The 23,201-nt window shown below is 35.5% G+C and overlaps 2 protein-coding genes across 2 annotated transcripts in view; both read left to right on the forward strand.

Moving 5' to 3' along the window:
- The window catches only part of PDHX (pyruvate dehydrogenase complex, component X), a 72,622-nt gene extending 52,864 nt beyond the window's left edge, over positions 1-19,758 (forward strand). Inside the window, exons 7-11 of the mRNA XM_008571821.1 lie at positions 895-1,042; positions 5,039-5,097; positions 8,401-8,559; positions 15,988-16,052; positions 18,468-19,758. Coding sequence (XP_008570043.1) covers positions 895-1,042; positions 5,039-5,097; positions 8,401-8,559; positions 15,988-16,052; positions 18,468-18,726 — 690 coding nt within the window. The 3' untranslated portion in view covers positions 18,727-19,758. The remainder of the gene's footprint in view (positions 1-894; positions 1,043-5,038; positions 5,098-8,400; positions 8,560-15,987; positions 16,053-18,467) is intronic.
- A 2,817-nt stretch (positions 19,759-22,575) lies between these two features.
- LOC103589778 (60S acidic ribosomal protein P1-like) lies at positions 22,576-22,923 on the forward strand. Its single transcript, XM_008571823.1, has 2 exons — positions 22,576-22,649; positions 22,725-22,923. The coding sequence occupies exons 1-2, from the start codon at positions 22,576-22,578 to the stop codon at positions 22,921-22,923; spliced, it is 273 nt and encodes a 90-aa protein (XP_008570045.1).
- The last annotated feature ends 278 nt before the right edge of the window (positions 22,924-23,201 follow it).

Consider the following 23,201-nt stretch of genomic DNA (forward strand, 5'->3'; position numbering starts at 1 on the left):
TTAAAGTCTGTCATGCTTTCATGAGAGGTTCAAGGAACAGAATGGAAAAGCTACAGTGACATTACAGGAAGATGTTATTATCTCATTATACTTTCTGTTATTAATTCCTAGGAAATAAGATACTCGTGTGATTTTTTTTTTAATTATAAATCAAAATAGAAATGATTTGGCAGTTTATCCAGTATATTGGATTATCTTTTTCTACCATATACCATCTTTTTTATTTTTTTCGTTAAATTTTTATTTTGTCAATATACAATGTATTAGATTATTATGGCCCTACCATATACCATCTTAATAAGAATTGCCTGTAGTTGGTTTTTTGATATATAGGTTGCTTTGAGTTTTATTGAGTGATGTTTGTTAAAAAAAAAAAAAAATGCTGCTTACAGGTGGTACATACAGTATATATAAATGTCTGTCCTCTCTCTCTCTCTCTCTCTCTCTCTCTCTCTATATATATATATATATATATATGTATGTATGTATACACACATTCATACACACAGTATATAGTATCTGTGTGTGTGTGTGTGTGTATAACGTGTATATAGTATGCATACATAGTATACACATACCCATGAGGGAATTATTTTTAATGTGGTAGATTTCTTTTTAATCATCTTAAACATAGTAATATAAGATGTCCCATTCACAACTGAAAGATGAATTTTACCACTTTTTTTCCTTCAGTCATATACTATAAAGCTTAAACTCCTCAGATTTTTCATCTTCCTCCCTTATACTAAGAATTTTTAAGAGTACTTTTTCTGTATTAGTCTTCAATTAATATCATAAGTCACTGAGAATGAATTTCAGTTATGAAGTTGTTTTCTGTTTTATTTTTTCCCATTCTCCTTATGGTTTAATGGACAGGTTACTATTTTTTTGCAGGGCACCTTTACTGAAATCCCTGCTAGCAATATCCGAAGAGTTATTGCCAAGAGGTTAACTGAATCTAAAAGTACTATACCTCATGCATATGCTACTGCTGACTGTAACCTTGGAGCTGTATTAAAAGTTAGACAAGATCTGGTCAGAGGTTAGTAAAGTTGAATGTTCTTAATACGATACACATGCTAACTTAAACTATCGTGAAATAATGTATATATAAGATTCACATTGTGTATAACTTTTTATTTCAATTTTATAATCCACTTGCACTCTACTCTGGGTGTATTTTGTGCTGGAGTAAAGAACTGGTTGTTTTCCTATAAGAAACAAATTGGTTTTATCCTATTGAATAAATTATGGATGGATTACCTTTATGTAGAATAAGGGATTCTGTTCTACCTTGCTTTTATTCCCCTTTTGTCATATTTGAGTAATGTACTTTTGGTTGACATTTACTCAGCAGGCAGTTATCGAGTCCAACTCAGTCACGCAGTGAGCTCTACAAATAATACTATGGTTTGGTTGGTTGGTTGTTTTTTGTTTGTTTTTTAAATAAAAAGTAGGCTTAATTTTCTGGTTTGCTTTAACTTTCACATATGCAAATTTTTTTATAAGGACATATGAATGATTTGCTTAGGCTAAGTGGTGTTTTTAGAAAATACTTTTTGGTATGATATCCAAACAAAGCAGTCCTTACCATTTTAGCGAGATTAATATTCCAAACTGATTTAAAGATGATTTAAATTGTAAATATATTTTAGATATCACTCTTCTTTCTTCAAGTTGTAATTTTATATTTTTTCTTCAAAATGAATTTCCAGGTTACTAAATTTGTAATGTTTCTCCCAAAAATCTATTAAAAATAAGGTTGCTGAGAGACAGCTTTGGAATTGCGGGATGATATGGTAATTCTATTTTAGTCTTTTGAGGAATTGCCATGCTGTTTTCTACAGTGACTACACCATTTTACATTCCCATCAGCAGCGCACAAAGGTTCCAATTTCTCCATATTCTTGCTAACGTTTGTTATTTTGTTTTTTTGATAGTAGCTATCCTAATAGGTGTTAATCTTCTTCATTTTTGAAATATATTTGTGCTGGGTGTAGAATTTTGATTTAACAAAGTTTTTGTTTCAGTACCTTAAATAAAAATATCATTCCATTATCTTCTGGCTTACAGTATGTCTGCTGCCATTCTTAATATTGTTCCCATGTGTATGAAGATTTTCCCTCTCTCTGGATGCCTTCAACATTTTCTCCATTAGCAATTTGACTGTTATATGTCCAGGTGTTTTTGGTGTTTTGTTTCCTGTCCTATTTTTCCTATTTGGGTTTCTCTCAGCTTCGTAGGTTTGTTGTCTGTCTTTTGAAAACTTCCCAGCTGTTATTTTTAACTATATCATCTGCTTCATGTGTTCTCTCCTTGGGACTCCAATTATAAATGTTAGACTGAATTGTTTAAAGCCCTTAGATTCTGTATTCTTTTTTGTTCACCTTTTTTTCCCTTTGTGTTTCAGTTTGGACAGTTTTTGTTGACCTAGTTTCAAGTTCACTGATTCTTTTCTCTGTTGTGTTTAGTCTGTGAAGCTTGACAAAAATATTTTTTATCTTTGTTAGCATGGGACTTTCTCCCTGGATTTCCATTTAAATGTGTTTTATAGTTTCCATCTCTCTGCTGATAGTCCCCATCTGTTCAAGCAAGTTGACCGTACTCTGTCCTCTTCATTCCCATTCCCTGACAGTGGGTAATCAATTCCTGTGTTTGTCTCTCCTCTGCACACATTATCACCCTTGGGCATTCAGTTTGCCTGTTTGCTTTGTAACCTCATCTCCCTAATGGGCTCAAAAAAAGCTGACTTTATAGTTTACTCTGCTTTTCTCCCACTCTGGTAGAGCAAGAACAACTTTCTTTTGCAGTTTTCTACATCTTAAGTAAAAGCAGGACTGATAAATCAGTTTATATAAGGACTTTAAGATTTCATATAAAAACAACTTGACAGCTTTTGAAAGTTCAAGGAACCTAGTAGAAGGCTATTCCAGAGAAAGTGGTAAATTTTCAAAACATTAACCCTTATAAGTCTAACATTATACTTGCTTAGTTATGATGTAGAGGTTAATATGGGAGTAATTTTCCTGTTTTCTCAGTATTATTTTAATAGCAATGTGGATTAGTTTAGTATCTTTGCATGGTCCAGGTGTAATATGTCCCTATAATTAGGAGTTTTCTCATGACTCTTCAGAGAGCCAACATTGTCTATCTGTTTTCACTCCTCTTTCTTATGTAAGGTGATAATATGTAACATTTTATAAGCACGTTCTACACTTTGCTTTTGTAACTTAATACACAAATGAGAATGTTTGATTTTCCCTTACAAATTATATCCTACTCAATAAATATCATTAACATCTCCTTTCAATATGTTTGAAAATTTTCATAATAAAGAGTTAAAGTAATTTTAAATCTCCTTTACACATGTTAGATTTGAGATGCATATTAGCCAGTCATATAAGAAGTTGACAAGTCTGAAGCTCCAAATACATTTGGATTAGAGGTAGAATTTGGACCATTATTTAAATGGCTTCAAAATCATGGAACTGAAAGTTCCTGCGTGGGGAAATGCCAACATTGAGGGGAAGGGACTAAAAATGAGTGAGTGGACAGAGAGTGAAAGAAAACCAAGGAGAGTATGGTAACATAGGAGCCAGTATGAGAAAGTGTCTCAAGATGCAGAAAGTGGAACTTGAGAATGCTTCTCAGTGTTGGAGTGTGATAAAGACAGAATTTTAGGTGAAGACTGTGGACTTATCCATAGTCTTGGGGGTCATAAGCTGGTAGGTGGTTTTGGAAGTCTTCATGGATAGCTATGGATAGTAGATAAAATAAGAATGAGGCTAAGGGAGCCATGAGAGGCAAGCAGAATGAGTTCATAAAATATTGTATGTACATATTTGAATTTGTGCAGACTAACTCTTTTTTTATGTGGTTATCATTAATTCTCTGAGCATTGGAAATCCATGTATATTTCTACTCCTAAAGAGGTTTAAACAAAAAACAATGTTTATATATTTCTGGAAATCTGAATTAGAAGAGCTATGATACTGTGCAGCTGACAGTTACCATGACAGTTTGGCTGTATTTAGGTTTATGGTAATTCATCTAATCTCCATCTGAAGTCGACTGCATGCCTTTGGAATGAGCTATTATTCACATAAAATTCCATGATACTGTAGTAACAGGATGTGTGTTTCTTGCCACATACCATTGAAGAGATCTTGATCTTCAAATAATTTTCTAGAAGCTCTTGCAAGAAAGAATCAAGTGTAGTTACATTTCCTGACACTTTCATACCCATTGGCAAAAGCAAAAGTATAAATCAAAAGCTTTAGTTATGATCTGTTCTGTGGGAAGGGAGGGGACCCCAGCTTTATCTTAAAATCATTATGTATATTGGAAGGAAATAGATTCAAATGGATTCACCATAAAAGCAGACAGAAAACCTCATTTTATTCATTGCACTAGGACCTACACCAGTATTGCTTCATCTCTGGCATTTGCTATATCCTGTTTTGTTATGTTAAATAGCAGCTCTTGTTTAATTCCCTGATCTAAGATTTTTTCAGTGTACACTCTATTAGTAAAAAGAATACACCTCCATATACGTAATTGTTTATTTAAAGTTCCTATGTGTACCACTGTTCTAATATAATCAATATATTACAAAGCATTCACAGAATAAGGGTATTTGAAAAGGTTGAGGAAAAAAATGAATCATGTAAATTTTCTGGCTACACGCAACACAGAGAGACCATTTGTTTTTTTTAGAGACATAAGGGTTGGTTTTCTTTTTGGTTATGCTTGTAATATATCCTTCAAGTTCACATGTATGGTACCTGAGTAATTTTTAAAAATTGTAATCAAGGCCCAGAAGTAAACTTTTACATTCATGTTTAATATTATTTACCCAGGACCTCATATAATGCAAAGTTTTCTAATCAGGGGAACCTTACTGACTAAGCAAACAAAAACCTATAATTTTCTTTTGTCATTGTCAGCGCATTCCATAATTTGCAAGTTTGAAATCATAATGGTCAATGTTAAAGTTATATTATGAATACTAATTTTAATGTGCTTGTTTTTCTTTTAGATGACATTAAAGTATCAGTAAATGATTTTATCATCAAGGCAGCAGCTGTTACCCTTAAAGTAAGTAGCAAACACCAAATAATTTTGTTTTCTTAAAGTAGCTTTACGTCTTGGGACTTTTATAATGATAAATAGAACTCTTAAGTCACAAAAATTGTATAATTTTATTGCTAAAATTACCCTATTATTTAATCTTACTCCCTTGTTTTGCAGATGAAGAAACTGAAAATCAAAAGGGTTCACAACTAATCATAGCAGTATAAAAAACATAATTGATCCCATATCTTTTGCTAAATACATTCTAGGCATTAAATATATAGCAGTAAACAAAAACCTGCATAATTTCTGCTCTCCATGGGGCTTATAGTCTAGTTGGGGAGTAAAACAAACATATGTGAGATGGTGAAGTGCTGAGGAGAAAAAGAAAGGAGGGTAAGAGGACAAAATAACCAGAGGTGCCTCTTCCAAAAGTGAAGCCAGGAAGGCCTCTCTGGCAAGATGGTAATTGAGACATGGCCTGAAAAAAGAGAGGGAGTAAACCAGACAGCTCTCTGGTAGAAGAGCAATCCAGACAGAGCAACCAGCAAACACAAAGACTGTGAGGAGTAGATGGTGTTAGCCAAAGACATCTACCAAGGGTCCAGTCTGCCTGGAGTAGAGTTAGGAAGAGTGGAAGGGGTAGGAGATGAATTTTTTTTTTTTTTTAAAAAAGGGGACGAGTTGAATGGGGACCAAAGTACATGACGCCTTGTTGGTCTTGGTGAGGACTAGGGATTTTATTATGAATGAGAAGGCCTCTGGATGGTTTCGAGCAAAAGACTAATGATATCTGGCTTACACTTTTAAAAAGGAAAAGGAGAGACCTCTCTGCTGCTGTGTGTGGATATAGCCTGGAGGGAGGCAAGGGTGGAAGTAGTGAGCTCTCTTAGGAGGCTGGAGAAGGTCACAGTGGCTTGGACTAAGGTGGTAGCAGTGGAGCTGGAGTGAAGCAGAGATTTTGGCTACATTTCGAAAGTAGAGGCAGGGATTTGCTGATGTGGATGTGAGGTATGAGAGAGACGAATAAGGATTTTGGCCCAAGCAATGGTAGGAATGAGATTTTCCATGTACTAAGATTAGTAGAACTGGGAGAGGAGCAGGTTTGAGGTAGGGAATCTAGAGTTTGGTTTTAGCATGTTGAGTTTGAGGAGCCTAATAGATGTCCCAGTGGAGGTGACAGGAAGGCAGGTGAACATCTGAGTCTGCAGATCAGTGGAGGTGTCAGGCTGGAGATGTAGGTCTAGAACCCAGGCTTCATGCCTTCCTGCCTTCCTGCTCAGCACCATTTTCTATCATGCCTTCTTTCTGTAATGAGGCAATTTTCTGAGATCACTGCTTAAATAGTATATTTAAAGTACATTTATAATGAATTTATTTTTATTTCTTAAAAAATACAATAATGGAGAACTTTAAAGTTATGCCTTTTCCAGCATGTACCTAATGGTTTATATGGATTTTTTTCTTTTGACCAAATATTTTTAATTGTATTCTTGATTTTCTAATTGTGAATCATTTTTGCACTCCTTAAATGAACTCTAGTGGTCACGAGCTCTTTGTTAATTTTTCATTGCGTAATTTTCTATCAGGAGCTGTAAGTAACTATAATTTGAATTTTGTGCTTGCTTTATCAGGACTTTTTTCCTTTAATCATTGGCTTCATTAAATAAATTTGGAATCTTTTTTCTTTTCCTTTCTCTGTGTCTGTTTCAATATTATAACTATTATTATTTCTTGAATTTTTTAGAATTCACCAGTAAAAGTATCTGAACTTAGTTGTATTTTGAGGAAGAGATTTTGGCAAGTTTCTCATTTTTCCCCCCATAATAATTGATCTGATTAATTTTCAACCTTTTCTTGAATCAACTTTGGAAGCTTATGTTTTTCCAGAACATCACTCATTTTATCTGGATTCCCAAACTTATCAGCCTAGAGTCATTTAAGTCTGTTTCTTAAAATTCTCTTAATGTTCTCCGTGCCTGGGACATTAAAAGAATGTCTTGCTTCTGTAATGCATATTTGTGTTCTCGGTTTATATTGTTTTATTTTGTATTTCCCCCTTCATTTTTTTAGATTCATTTTGGTTATAAATATTTGGTTAGAAAACTTGAATGTGTAATTCATTTTAATTTTTTTTTATTAATAAGAAGGTTTAAGATTATGAATTTTCCATTGAATACACCGTAGACCATGTCCTGTAGGGTTTTGTTACATAGTTTTCTAATGAAATTTATTTGCAGATATTCTTCATTTGTGAGGTTTTTGTGTTTTTTGTTTTTGTGGGTATTTTATTTTCCTCTTTTGCTTTAGTGTTTTCTGTGAAGAATTTAAAATCTGAGGTGTTGGGACTTTGTTTTTTATTCTTTTGACATAGTGACGTTTTTGCATGAATGAACAAGCTGAGCCTTGAAAGAAGGAGAATGGAAAGAGCTATTGGAAAGTGATGTGAAGGTGGTCTTGAAATAGAAATGAGCATGACCTTAAGATGCCTGAGTAAAGTGGAAAATTCATCTTAGGGGAGTGGTCACAGTAAAATTAGACAGGTAGAGTGGAATCCAGGTGTGGATTCTCATGCTTAAGTGACATGCTAGGAGGCTTAGATCTTGATCTGTAGAAAGCAAAGAGTTTTTGAGGAGCAAAATTATTTTTTGATTCGTTTTTCAGCATCATTTTCTCCGGTGATATTTGGCAACGTTATCAATACATAGTGTTTACAGGTATTTAGTCATTTCATCTGTTCTTTTCATGCTTAGTGTAGTTTGTATGTTAAATGTATACATGCTCATATATAGTATATGTCACATGTTTATGAAGCTTAGGAAATCTCTCTTCAGTAGGGAAGTCATTTACTGAGGGCCTGCTAATACTCATCTGTATCCCAAGGCTGTGCTAGAAAGTCAGGCTTTGTTCATGCCAGAGGAATAATGTGGTTGATTATCAGTAACCTGTTCTGCTTCCTCCTTCTCCTTGGGTCATGTTGGTCATCATATGAGGCAGGAAGTATAACAAACATTAAATACCTTCTAGCAATCAGGTTTAACAAAAGAAGCCCTTTTTTTAAACTGTGATATAAAAAGAGATCAAAAGATGTACATCATCAGAATGTCCTCAAGCTTCCTTCAAAAAGATGGTATGTTTGATTATTCTTCCCAAACATAAAAGATATTTAACACAGAGATCCAAACCTTTTGTTCAAACTGAGTTTTTATTTATTTCCTTCTGTCTAGCTATATTCACTTTGGAAAATGTATAACAATATTAGTTTTTTTCTGTAACCACCTTGGTCTAAAGCTGCTTCCTTAATCATATGTTTTTTTCTATTTCTAGCAAATGCCAGATGTTAATGTAAGCTGGGATGGGGAGGGCCCAAAGCAACTACCCTTTATTGACATTTCAGTGGCTGTGGCAACAGATAAAGGTTTAATTACACCGATTATAAAAGATGCTGCTGCTAAGGGCATAAAGGAAATTGCCGACTCTGTAAAGGTATGTCTTAACGTTTACTATGCTTTCAAAATGTTAGACTATACTTTTGGATAATTACTTTCTGATAAAAACTTGAAATGATCTGATCACACTGATTTTTTTTGTGAGTGGGAGCATTTCAAGTGATTGTCATACATTAGGTTTTTAAGTGTTTATCCAGGTATGACCCATTTTAAGAAAATGTATTGTTCAAAAATAACATATAGATAAATTAGGGTCCAACTTCACTCAAGTTACAGACAAAATCTTTATTTGCCAAAGTTCAGAATTCAACTGTAAAGATGCTATTTCAAATAGATTTTAAAGTCGAAGTAAAGCTGTAACTATATTTCTATGGAAATGGTAATGGATATACCTCAGTTTTAACATTTTATTCTTAAAAGAAAGTTCTTTTTATTCATTTCTTGTCTAAAATTGAGACCACTAAAAGTACTTAGCATTCCAGAAACAAAGCTTCTTTATTGTTTCTGAATTTCTTGAAAAGCAGTTTTTGTAGGCCCAATATGGAAGTATCCGATTTCACCAAAAAATAACACATTGACTAGGCAGGCACATAGGCAGTAGTAGGTCAGCTTTTAAAGTCTCAGTAATTTCCATTGGTAGTTTTTGGCAGAAGTATCACAGGCCTTTGACGTGTTTGCATTGAAAATTTCAGATTTATTGGGGTAAGTGATTCTTGCCTTTTCCGTTTACCATGGACCTGTTATATGTATAGTGGTAGGACAAGCTATGTTATACAGTGGTAAAAAGTAGAAGATAAGACTTTTTTGTGGAGTTGACAATATGTAAATGCATAGACCTACTTGCCCAAATACAGAAATGGATGCAAGTTAATTCGGTTTTAAAAACACCCATAGGGGTGAGTTTCTTGAAATTTTAGAGTGAAATGTAAGTAAAGGTGAACCTGGTGGAATTGACATTTAGGTTTTCTTTACTCCTCTTTGAGAAGATTGCAGAGTGTGTTTGTATTGACAAAAATGCAACTGTTTTTCTTAATTGAAATGTATTAATTTGGCCAATTCCAAAGTCAAAGTATTAGAGATTGGTTTACTGAAATATAGTACATGCTTTTTATGTTCATCAAGGTTTTTAAGCGGCAATGAGTATATGTGTTTCAGTGTTTTTGTGAGGTCAAATGAGATTGTGTTGATAACCTGTAAATTTTAAAGTACTACGTAAATGTTATTGAACTTAACTGTAGAGCTGAAATTTCCTTATTTTTGTGTACATTAAGTTTTTTTAAATTAACCATCATAGGAAAGTTTCTTTGATTCGCAGCCATTTACCAATTTTACTACTGAAATACGTAATTTTTAAAGTAGCTATGTTCACATTCTCTACTCCTTCCATGCTGGAAGAACCTAAGTTTAAGAGGTAAGGAGGCAGTCTCAGCAGCCTTTCAGCTGGGCCTCATGGCAGTGGGAAGAAGGACACTCATAACCCTTTGGAATGTAACAGTCTCTGGTAGTCCTTAAGCATTTCTTGTAACTCTTAAGGTTTGCTGGGCTTTGGCTGCTCCTGTGTTCCTTCTCATTCTACCTTCTCTCTCCTACCCTGCCATCTAGGATCAGCACTCCACTCTTAATCTTATGACGTGCCAGACACTGGGCTTAGCACTTCATTTAATCTTATTAAGCCAGTATTATAGTTGGAACCTTATCTTCCCCATTTTGAATCTGAGGACACTGAGTTTTACTAACTTTAAGAAATTTGGCCGGCCCGGTGGCGCACTGGATAAGTGCACGGCTTGGGAAGCGCGGCGGCGCTCCCGCCCGAGGGTTCGGATCCCACATACAGACCGGTTCCCGCTCATTGGCTGAGTGAGGCGCGGGAGCAACACCGAGGGTTGCGATCCCGTTGCCGGTCCCCGGTCCGGTACGGGGGCAACACTGAGGGTTGCGATCCGTTGCCGGACACGGAAAAAAACAAAAAACAAAAAAAAAAAAAAAAAAAGAAATTTGCCCACGGTGATAGGGCTAGAAAGCAGTGGAAGTGAGGATTTTATTTTATTTTTCTGTCTAATTCTCTACTTCTTTACCATCCCTTTGTCTTTCTCTCCCTCTTAGTTACTGAACAGGAAGATTTGATTTGGTTCACCAAGTTTATTCTTGTATGAATTACTCTTGCTGGGCAGGTCTTCCATGCCAGGTCAGTGGGTCATGTGGTACCAAGCATAACAACCTTTATGAATATAACCATCTTTGGTTCTATTCGTCTTTGGTTCTAAAAGGGCATGGAAGCACACCGAGGCTTCTCATGAGAAGCAGGCACCTTGCATGGCCTATTCAACATAGTAGTTCTCTAATTTCCAGAAGCGTCTGTGTACGAGAGAGAAAGACAGACTGACAGACAGAAAGAAAGAGATATCTCTGAGTTCCTGCTAAATTAGTTTCTTGGTGAAGTGGTTTAGAATATGTGAGAGCAATTTTTAAAAATGTTAAATCTTAGGTCGTATTGTTTGTCTCATTTTTTAGCTATGGCTTAGAAACTATATATTTTAGATATTCTTTGTGAAGATAATGTTCATTTAGCTGTTGTGCACTAGCAGGCATTAAACATATTTATGTACCAATTAAGAAACCCTGAGTATCCAGTAGATTTTGACTCAATTCAAACAAACAAGGTTTTATTGGAATGTTGTGTGCAAAAGAAACAGCATCTCCCTTGGTATCCAGGTATAGTTGTGGGTCTTCTTTTGGTAGTAAATATATTCGCTCTCCTATGCTTTAATGTTGTTATGTATCGACCCCCACTCCCCGAAAAGGTAGACAATAAATGTTCCATTTGTGGAAGAGTACCATTTTTATACAATTTGAATCTTGTCAGTATTTCTACATCAAGCTTTGCAGTTTGGCTTATTTAAAAATGTGATGTTTAGGGCCAGCCCGGTGGCGCACTGCTACAGTGCGCCGCTTGGGAGCGCGCGATGGCGCTCCCGCCGAGGGTTCGGATCCCACATACAGACCGGCCGCTCACTGGCTGAGCGAGGTGCGGCGCAGCACCGAGGGTTGCAATCCCGTTGCCGGTCCCGGTCCGGTACGAGTGCGACACTGAGGGTTGCGATCGGTTGCCGGACACGAAAAAAGACAAAAAGGAAAAAAAAAATGTGATGTTTAGGGCCAGCCCGGTGGCGCACTGCTACAGTGCGCCGCTTGGGAGCGCGCGATGGCGCTCCCGCCGAGGGTTCGGATCCCACATACGGACCGGCCGCTCACTGGCTGAGCGAGGTGCGGCGCAGCACCGAGGGTTGCAATCCCGTTGCCGGTCCCCGGTCCGGTACGGGGGCAACACTGAGGGTTGCGATCCGTTGCCGGACACGAAAAAAGACAAAAAGGAAAAAAAAAATGTGATGTTTATATATTTGAACAGATAAAATTTAAAGTGGTTTTAATTCTAGGAGTAAAAATCTGCTCCAGACTAGGTAGAATAATATGGCTAATTTATATAAGAATATGGTATGGTATTTGTAATCCTCTTGTTTTTAAGTATTTTAAAGGTATTGTACAATTAACAATTATAACAGCTATAACAATAACAGCAGGTGGCATATTATTTGCCAACCTTTGTTGTAGCCTTTTATATATACTAACTCTTTTAATCATCTTTACAACCACCCTATAAAGTACAAGATAATTTGATCAAGTTGAGGGAGAAACTGATGAGGAAAAATTAAAGAGGTTAAATAATTTGCGTAAGATCTTACACCTAGTAAGTGGTGGAGTCAGCATTTGAACATAGTAAATTAAATTGTAGACTAGAGCCTGTGTTCCCAATCACTAGGTGTATTAGTCCGTTTTTGGTTTGCTGTAACAGAATACCTGAGACTGGGTAATTTATAAAGAAAGAGGAGTATTTGGCTCACGATTCTGGAACAGCTGCATCTGGCACGGGCCTCATGCTGCTTCTACTTCTGACAAGCAGCTGCCAGGTGCAAGGAGATCACATGGCAAGAGGAAGCAAGAGAAAGAGGGAGGGGAGGTGCCAGGCTCCTTTTAACCACCAGCTCTTGCAGGAACTAATAGAGCTAGAACTCACTCACTACCCTCCCTCTCCCTCTCTACTCCCCACAGGAGAGCATTAATCTAATCTTAAGGGTTCTGTCCCCATGACACAGACACCTCCTGACACTGCCACATTGGGGATCAGATTTCAACAGGCTTTGGAGGATAAACATATCCCAACTATATCATGAGGCTTTGCTGCATCTCACTTAGTAGTTTCAAAACTATGGTATGATTATAGTGGTCAGATGATTATCCTTATAAAACCAGTAGGGTTTCCTCTCAAAAAAATATTTGAGAAGCAGCTCTTGGACTTGAAGAAATGATCAAGTGGAGAATAGCTGAATACTCAACAATTATACCAAATGCTCTATAATCAGTTGATTCATTACATAGAAGAAAAGGAATACAACTGTTGGGTATTCTCTGTCTGTAAGACCAATCTTTTGATTCAGAATTTGAGATACATGACTGGGGCAAAAAGAGTTAAGAAAGTCTGCCAAAGAAGCAGTGAAGATTAGAGCAGGAATGTGAGGTTGTGGCCTTAGCAGACAGGCAGTGGACAAGAGAACCTGCAGCAAAGAGACTGACGCTCTCTACCTGGTGAGGCAGGAGCAGCCTTTTTGAGGGGACTGTGAGAACATGTTGAACTTAGTAAAAGGCGAAAGATTTATATGATCTGAAGAGAAAGCAGAGTATATTAGAGAACATGGACAGCTTGAACTCCGAATCTTTGTTAGCAAAGCGTACCATCCAGCACACACCTCTCCCTGATCGTCACTTGGCTGGCTGCTTTTCATCATTCAGTTCTCAGTTCAAATGCCAGTTTCTTAGGCCTTTTGTAGCTTCCATAGCTTAAGTAGCTTCCTAATGCTTTCCCATTACCCCATTTTATTGTCTTCAGGTGGTTTATCAGTCTTTGAAATTACCTTGCTTATTTATTCATTACCCTTCTGTGTTCCCTCCTGATGTTGACTGTCTTGTTCATCACCATATATCCAATATTAGAAGAGTGATTGGAATATAGTAGTTGCTTGACAAATTGATTTATTTTTTAAATTTTCACTAAAAACTAAGGAAGGAAGGAAAGGAAAGGAAAGGTAAAAGGGAAGGGGAAGGAATGGAGGGGAGGAAAGAAAGAAAGAATTTTCACTAAAATCTATCTTCTTGAAATTAATTTTTCAAGGACCTGTGGGTCCCTGCAAATCCATCCACAGACCCCAGGTTAAGAACACCTGCACTATATATTTACTTCTTGATCCTCAGTAATCCCAAGGATGTCATTGTGTGGAGCTAAAGGCATGCCCAGCCAAGTTCAAGTTTGTATTCCTGAATAAAGCAATACAGTAACAAGCCTTATCTCATGCTTTTCTTAATTCTTTATTAAATATTATAGTTCTGAAAGGCAGAGGCCAAGTTTACTTCAAGCACCCAGGAAATTTATTTGAATGAATTAGCAAGGCATGTGATATATTGTAGAAATATTTGCTAGTCATCTTTTCTTATATCCTTTCAGCTGGATGCTTTGGGTTACATGTATTTTGGTTTCAGGTTCACATTTCCAGGAGATCCCAGTGAGAATTACAAATTTTCAGAATGAACAATTCTCCTTAGACTTTATACTTTATTCCAGACTTTTATTGGAGTTTATTGACAGGAATATTCAGCTGATATATTTAGGATCAACAGAGATTGTTTTGTTTTGTTTTGAGTATAGTATATGTGATTACAATCTAGTTCTTAAAATTAATTTTCATTTTTTGTTTGTTTTAGCCTAGTAAATCATCAGGATATGTTGAGATCACCTGCCTTTAAAAAATGCCTTTCAGAGTTCATATGATATGTGTCTGTTCAAATCATATGAACAATTATATTGCCTAAGGCAGGGAAAATACATTTATAGATTGTTTACTTCTGATATTCCAAGGACTATACTTCAAAAAGTTCATGGAACAGTTCATATTATCTTCAAATTCTATTGAAACTTTTTGAAGTACCCTCATATAAGTCAAAGTTCATTTCTTAATTTCTCAGTTTGGATCGAAATAGTTTTATAAGTAACTATATCCAAATAGTATAAATTTTAATTGTTTCAATTGGCAGTAAGTCACAGTAATGTGTTAAAATCATTTTTAGATTTTTGCGATTTTTAAAGAATGTTTTAGTTTTCACAAGTTAAATTACCCATGGTTTAAAATTAAATACTTCAAAAAGTTCATGGAAAGATTTGTATTGTATTTTAATTCTGTTTTTCTACAAACTTTTTGAAGTACCCCCTGGTTATCAACTGTGGTTGTAATAGTGCTTATGGTGGCTATATAATACAAAATATTAAGTAAGCCCTAGATTTATTTCATCTACCCAAGTGACAGTGACTTCATTTATTTCTGCCGTTTTCCTCATAAATTAATCCATTATTACTTTTTTATTTAAGATGACTCAACCTCTTTTTTCTTGTTTTTGAAGCATTGAAAAATTAAGATTAACAAAAGTGTGGTTGATTACAAGTGCAAGTGAGAGGAAAATTTAACTACTTTTTGTAATGCCACTCTCATTGTCATGTAAGTTTTTAAATCAGTATTGTCAAGAGTGATATGAAACTAGTACATTCTTATATTCCTTGTGACAGTATAAGTTGGACTAGCTCTTTCAGGAAATGTTTCAGCTATAGGATCAAGAACCAAAAAAGTTCATTCTCTAGGGCACCATAATTCTATTTCTGAAACTTTATCTGAAATAATTTAGAAGAACCAAATCATAACACTCATAAAATGACTGAGTGAGTTATAGTGATGCATTCTTTAGAATGTTAAGCAGACATTAAAAAATTATTTATAAAGACTAACAACACGGAAGATATATGTAATAATATTGAGACGTGAAATATGAAATTCTATTTTTTACCATTGTTTGAGTTTGTATGTATGTTGTGGATAAAGACGAAGCAAACGCTGAAAGATGAAAACTGATTTGTTGGTAATGGAATTATGGGTACACTCCTTCGATTGCCATTGGCAATTTTAATTTACTTAAAACCTACTAGATTAAAAAGAATGGTTTCTTCTAATATTTTATCTTAGCAAGAAAAGCTTTTATAAGCACAATAGAAAATTGCATTGTGTACAGAGAAAACACTGAAATATTCTGCATAGTAATGGTGCATAGGCAATTTCAGTATTTTGAAAACTCTTAAGGGGAAGTGATTTTTCCAGACTTTTAATTAACGTCTTTAGCTTCTTGGATTATCTGTGCTCTAGCTTTTCTTATAATTTTACTAGAGAAAATTATTCTTACATATATAATGTCTTATAAAGTCAAATCAAAGCATATCGGAAATGAAAATGTACCCTGTACAAATATTTCAAGTGACAAGATCAGCTGTATAATAATATTGTTGGTTGTCATGTTTGGTTTGTATTTTTCTCAGGCTCTATCAAAGAAAGCAAGAGATGGAAAATTGTTACCTGAAGAATACCAAGGAGGATCTTTTAGGTAAAATTTAAACTCTTAATTATCAGTACCATCAAACAGATAAATGTAAGACTTATTAAGTCTGTTTCATTTATTTCTCTAAAATATTTTAAAATTTTAAGCTAAATATCAAATACTTTAGACAATAGAGTATGTGAAGATATTCAGTGGTCAGGCTTTCATATCAAAGCTAGTAAGAACCTGTTAGTGTTGAAATAGACATTCTTTTGAATGAACATTGACCAGCATTGAATGGCATTTAGGTTCTTAAACTTTAACTTTTTAAAATAAGTTTATAAACACAATAGGCTTTTAAACTTATATTTTCTTTCTACCTTTGACCTCTTTTTTACTTATTTATTATTACCTGTATTCTTTGTCATTGGCTGGCTGGTAAAGGGATCTGAACCCTTGACCTTGGTGTTATAACACTGCGCTCCAACGAACTGAGCTAACTGGCCAGCCTTATCAGGTCTATTTTTAAGTATAACTTAGATACGGTAAAGTGCACTGAATGCAGCTTGAAGTTTTTACAAAGTAAAGAAACCTATGTAACCACCCAAAGCAAGTTATAGAAAATAACCAGCATCCCAGAAGCCTCCCTTTACCCTTCCTAACCACCACTCCCACAAAGGTAACCACTATTCTGAAAATGATCACCGTAGATTTGTTTTGCTCGTTTTGATCTTTATATGAGAGTACTTCAGAAAGTTTGTGGAAAGGTTCGTATTAGCTTTCAGTTCTCGTATGTATTCTTTAGTGGCTGACTTTTTGCTCAACATTAACATCTTTAGGATTCACCATATTGCTGTGTAAAGCAGACATTTATTCGTTATTGCAGTTTATAGTGTTGTATAAGGATACCAGTGTTTATTTTACTCTCAATGAGCATTTTTTTTTTATCCAGATAGGTGCTGTTACAAATAATCATGCTATGAACATTCTTATTAGTGTCTTGTAGTGAATATATGTGTACGTATTTTTGTCATATAGACCTAAAGTTTCGATAGATGCTGCCATACAATTTTCCGAAATGGTTATACAAATTCATATGTCCGTCAACAGTGCATGAGAACTCCTATTGCTCTACGTTTTGCCAATATTTAGTAATGTTAGGTTTTAAATTTTAATGATTCTTGGTGTGTAGTGGTACTCTGTGGTCAGGGAAATGCAAATTAATGATGTTGAATACTTTTTCATTTAGCCATTTGGGTATCTGGTAACTCATCAGAGAGAGTTCTGATTGAAGTCTTGTATTCATTTTTTAAAATGATTTGTAGGAGTTATTATTTCCAGATACACACAGACCTTTGTAGGATATATACATATTATTTCAAATGCTTTTCCCCTTCTGTGGCTTACCTTTGGAACTCTATTGGTTATGTTTTTAGTGAACAGAAGTTCTGAATTTAATGAATTCCTACTTATTAGTATTTTTCTTTATCATTGGTAGTATTTGTCTTTTGTTAGGAATTTTTGCCTATCCCAGAATCATGAAGTTATTCTTCAGTGTTATCATCTAGAAGTGTTATAAATTTACTTTTCACATGGAGATTACAATCCATCTGCAGCTGGATTTTGTGTATGATGTGGAAGTTGTTTCCTTTTTTGCATTCCCAAATGGTATTAAATTGACCGAGCATCATTTATTGAAAGGGCTTCTCCTTCATAGCATTGAGAAGGTGACTATGTATTGGTCTGGCTCTCATTTTCCACTGGACTGTTTGTCTATCTCTCACTCAGTACCACCAAGCTATAACTCTTGGTACCCGGTAGTGAAAGCCTTCCAATTTTGTTCACCCTCAAGATTATCTTTTCTGGCTCTTAGTATTTCCAAATGAATTTTAGAATCAGTTTGTCATTTTATACACACACACACACCCCCCTACTTTGCTGGAATTTTGAGTGGGATTGAATTAAATCTTTTGACTGGTTTGAGGAGAATTGACATTTTTACAGTATTGAGTATCCTAGTCATGAAACATAGTAAAAACCATCATTTATACAGTTCTTTCATTTTTTTTTCAGTTATGTTTTGTAATTTTCTGTATAGAGATGCTATATATGTTTCATTAGACTTATTCGTTGTTGGTATTTGTTTTTTGATACTATTATAGATTGTATTGTTTTTAAATTATCTAATCATAGCAACTTGTATAAGAGGGTACTTCAAAAGGTTCATAGAAAAATAGAATTGAAAGGTAATATGAATCTTTCCATGAACTTTTTAAAGTACTCTCATACAGAAATAAAATGAATTCTTATTGACCTTTTAATCTGATGATTTAGCTAAATTCACTTACTAGTTTTACTAGTTTATCTGTAGAGTCTGAGATTTTTCTGTGTACTCAATTGTAAAGTAAAAATATATGCTTCAGGGAAAAGGTATTTTGGTTAAGGACATGTCACCTTCAGATCTTTTTGTCTTCCCCGTAGTATTTCCAACTTGGGGATGTTTGGGATTGATGAATTTACTGCAGTGATCAACCCTCCCCAGGCCTGCATATTGGCTGTTGGGAGATCCCGGCCTGTGCTGAAGCTCACAGAGGATGAAGAGGGGAACGCCAAACTGCAGCAGCACCAGCTCATATCGGTCACAATGTCAAGTGACAGTCGAGTGGTCGATGATGAACTGGCTACCAGGTTTCTAGAAAGTTTTAAAGCAAACCTAGAGAATCCTATCCGACTTGCCTAGTCCTCAAAGATGAGAAGTTGATCTTTGGCTTAGTTAATTGAAAGACTGTTGCCAAGAAACATACACCATAGGAGAACAATTGGGTATTTAAGTATGAAGCGGATCAAATGTTTATTTATTTAAGGTGAAAGTATTTGACCCAAGTTGTCTTCATTTTCAATTTGGGTTCAGTGTTATAGAAACTGATGATAATAAACTGTAACTAATAAAACAAAGAGAACATTTGGTTAGTCAGATCCATTTTTAACCTCTGGTGCTGTACAAAAGGGTTATTAAACTTGTGTATATCAAATTATATGTTTGGCTCATTTGAGCATTTTAGAATATTTAAGAATGTATGATGCATTGTAAAATTTAAAAATTGTTAGAATTCTACCTTAATTGTGTTGAAATTAGAAGTGGTCTTCAAAGAGAGGTACCCATTAATTTAGCAGTGGGACCTTACTTTTACAAGCACTACTCTAGATATACTTGAACAATTTAATATGTATAGAAGTTTATTCTGGATAATAGTAAATAAATAAGGATCACTTATATTAGGGGTTGTGGCAACATTATTGAACTTTTATGTATATAAAGCCATATGTTTAGAGTGGTTTCTATCAGTCTTATTTTTCACTTCTTTAACACTGTGAACTTCTCCAGAGGAAGAATAAACGAAACAAAAATGAAGAGAAAGTGAGACCAAAAAAGTAGTTTGGTTCAATGAAAATCTATAGCTATAATATCTAAAACTTCAGAAATACACTGCTCACCTTCATGCTGAGTTGGAATATATTTAAATAAATTGTGTTATCTCCTACTAAATATTTTGTTAGTGTTGATTTAAGCACAGAATATTGTTTCTTAGTGCCTTTTAATCAAGTTTGTATTGTGCAATAAAATGTGAGAAAATTAAAAAATTTCTATTGTATTTTAAGTGTTAGGACACAGAAGTTTAGTAAAAACTTAAAGTAGGATAGTTCAGGCGTACCTCAGAGATATTGTAGGTTTGGTTCCAGACCACCACAATAAAGCAAATATTGGAATAAATCGAGTCACACGAATTTTCTGGTTTCCCAATGCGTATAAAATTTGTGTTTACACTATACGATAGTCTATTAAGTGTGCCATAGCATTTTGTCTAAAAAAATAATGTACATACTCATTAAAAAATACTTTATTGCTAAAAAATGCTAAAGATCATCTGAGTTTCAGTGAGTTCTAATCTTTTTGCTGGTGGAGGGTCTTGCCTTCATGTTGATGGCTACTGACTTATCAGGAAGGTGGTTGCTGAAGGCTGGGTGGCTGTGGCAATTTCTTAAAATAAGACAACATTGAAGTTTGCCACATCGGATTGACTTCCTTTCACGAAAGATTTCTCTGAGCATGTGATGCTGTTTGATAGTATTTTACCCACAGTAGAGCTTCTTTCAAATTTGGAGTCAGTCCTCTCCAAAACTGCATCTGCTTTGTCAACTAAATTTATGTGATATTTCTAAGTCCTTTGTTGTCATTTCAACAGTGTTTACAGCATCTTCACTAGGAGTAGGTTCCATCTTAAGAAACCACTTTCTTTGCTCAGCCTTAAGAAGCAGCTCATTTTTTCAAGTTTTATTCTGAGATTGCAGCAATTCAGTCATGTCTTCAGACTCCACTTCTAATTCTAGTTCTCTTGCTATTTCTGCCACATTTGCAGTTCCTCCACAGAAGTCTCAAACCCCTCAGAGTCATGAGGGTTGGAATCAACTTCTTCTGAACTCCTGTTAATGTTGATACTTTGACCTCCTCCCATATATCACAAATGTTCTTAATGGCATCTAGGATGGTGGATTCTTTCCAGAATATATTCAATTTATTTTCCCTAGATCCATCAGAAGAATCACTATCTATATGGCAGTTATAGTCTTACAAAATATATTTCTTAAATAAATAAGACTTGAAAATCAAAATTACTCCTTGATCCGTGGCTACAGAATGGATGTTGTGTTAGCAGACATGAAAACAACATTAGTCTCCTCATACATCTCCATCAGAGCTGTTGGGTGACCAGATGTGCACTGTCAATGAGCAGTAATATTTTGAAAGGAATCTTTTTTTCTGAAAGGTAGTTCTCAACAGTGGGCTCAAAATATTCAGTAAGTCATGCTGTAAACAGATGTGCTGTCATCCAGGCTTTGTTGTTCATTTTATAGAGCACAGGCAGAGTAGATTTAGCATAATTCTTAAAGGCCCTAGGATTTTTGGAATGGTAAATGAGTATTGGCTTCAACTTAAAGTCATCAGCTGTGTTAGCACCTAAGAAGAGAGCCTGTCCTTTGAAGCTTTGAAGCCAGGCATTGACTTCTCTCTAACCACAAAAGTCCTAAATGGCCTCTTCTTCAATTTAAAGCTATTTTGTCTACATTGAAAATCTGTTGTATAGAGTAACCACCTTCATCAATTTTCTTAGCTAGATCATCTGGGTAACTTGCTGCAGCTGCTACATGAGCCTTTGCTGCTCCACCTTGCACTTTTATCTTATGAAAAAGATGGCTTCCTTCTTTAATCATCACAGACCAACCTTTGCTGGCTTCAAACTTTGCTTCATCAGCTTGCTCACCTCTCAGCCTTCATAGAATTGAAGAGAGTTAGGTCCTTGCTCTGGATTAGGCTTTGACTTAAGGAAATGTTGTGGCTGGTTTGACATTCTATCAAGACCACTAAAACTTTCTCCATATCAGCAGTAAACCTGTTTTGCTTTCTTAGCACTCATGTGTTCACTAAAGTACTTTTAATTTCCTTCAAAACTTTTCCTTTGCATTCACAACGTGGCTGTTTGGCCCACGAGATCTAGCTCTTGGCCTGTCAGCTTTTGACTAGCCTTCCTCTCTAAGCTGAACTATTTCTGCTTTTGATTTTTAGTGAAAGACCTGTGATTCTTCCTTTCACATGAACACTTAAGAGACCATTGTAGGGTTATTAATTAGTCTCATTTCAATATTGTGTCACAGGGAATAGGGAAGCCCAAGTAGAGCGAGAGAGATGAGGAACAACTAGTTGGAGCAGTCAGAACACAACATTTATAGATTAAATTTACCATCTTATATGAGTGCAGTTCATGGCACCCCAAAACAATTACAATAATAACATCAGAGATCACTAACCACAGATTACCATAACATAATAATAATGAAAAAGTTTGAAATATTGGAAGAATTACCAAAATGTGACACAGACATGAAGTGAGCACACGCTGTTGGAAAAATGGTGCCAACAGACTTTCTTGACAGGCTTACTTACCACAAACCTTCAGTTTGTAAAATACACAGTACCTGCGAAGCATAAAAAAGTGAAGTGGAGTAAAATGAGGTATGCCTGCAGTTTTCCTGGAAATATCTTAAAAGGGACTCTAAAAAGGAAAGAAGGGATTTAAAATTAATACAACATCAGGTAGGTAACTGATAGGGAATGTAAAACTCTGTAAAGAGTAGAAGAGAAGACTTCTGAAGGAGAACAGAAGAAAACCATTCATCAATGAGAAATTTTCACTAATTATTATCAAGGTTAGAAGAGCTTATTTCTGTCTTTTGGCAACTGTGCTATAACTGGCAAGACAATTGTATTTAAATTGGCTGGTAATGAGTGATACATTAATTAGCCAGTCACAGAGAGGCTTGTGTTAGTGTTGGCTGGTATAAGTTGTAAAGTATGATGTGATGAAGTATAAGCCCTAGTGAAAGAGCCTTCCAAAATAATTAGCCCTTTCCTCAGCTGCCACCAAGTTGCTCAGTCCTTTGAGAGAGCTAAGGCCTTATTGGGGTGAGGCCCTCACTGCGTCTGGCGACTAGCACCGAACCAGGCAGCACCCGTCCCACACTAGCCTGCACAATGGCCTCCATCCCTGAGCTTGCCTGCATTATTTACTCAGCTCTTACTCTGCACGACGATGACGTGACCATCACGGAGGATAAGATCAATGCCCTCATTAAAGCAGCTGCTATAAATGTTTAATCTTTTTGGCCTGGATTGTTTGCAAAGGCCCTGGCCATTGTCAACATTGGGAGACTCATCTGCAAGGTAGGGGCTGGTGGAACTGCTCCAGCAGCTGGTCCTGCACTAGTAGGAGGTCCTGCCCCTTCTACCACTGCTGCCCCAGCTGAGGAGAAGAAAGTAGAAGCAAGGAAAGAAGAATCTGAGGAGTCTGGTGATGACATGAGCTTTGGTGTTTTTGACTAAATTTGTTACACATTCAATAAAAAGCTGAACCCTAGCACCCTAAAAAAAAAAATACATATAAAAGTAATGAACACCCAATATATCAGTTGTTAAAATGCTTAATCCAGTTACGGTTTTAACAAGCTGTTTTTTAAAAAAATCTTCAAAACTTTTGTCATACTAAGTTATACTGAAAATTGTAACTAGATGCCATTTTCAAAATAACTTTTAAGTTACATTATTTTCAGGATCAGCTTTATCTGAAATTTTTTTTCCCTAATTTTTATATCTAAGCAATA

This window comes from Galeopterus variegatus, unplaced genomic scaffold (assembly GCF_000696425.1).
Source record: "Galeopterus variegatus unplaced genomic scaffold, G_variegatus-3.0.2 Scaffold725, whole genome shotgun sequence".
In the NCBI taxonomy this organism is placed as follows: domain Eukaryota; kingdom Metazoa; phylum Chordata; class Mammalia; order Dermoptera; family Cynocephalidae; genus Galeopterus; species Galeopterus variegatus.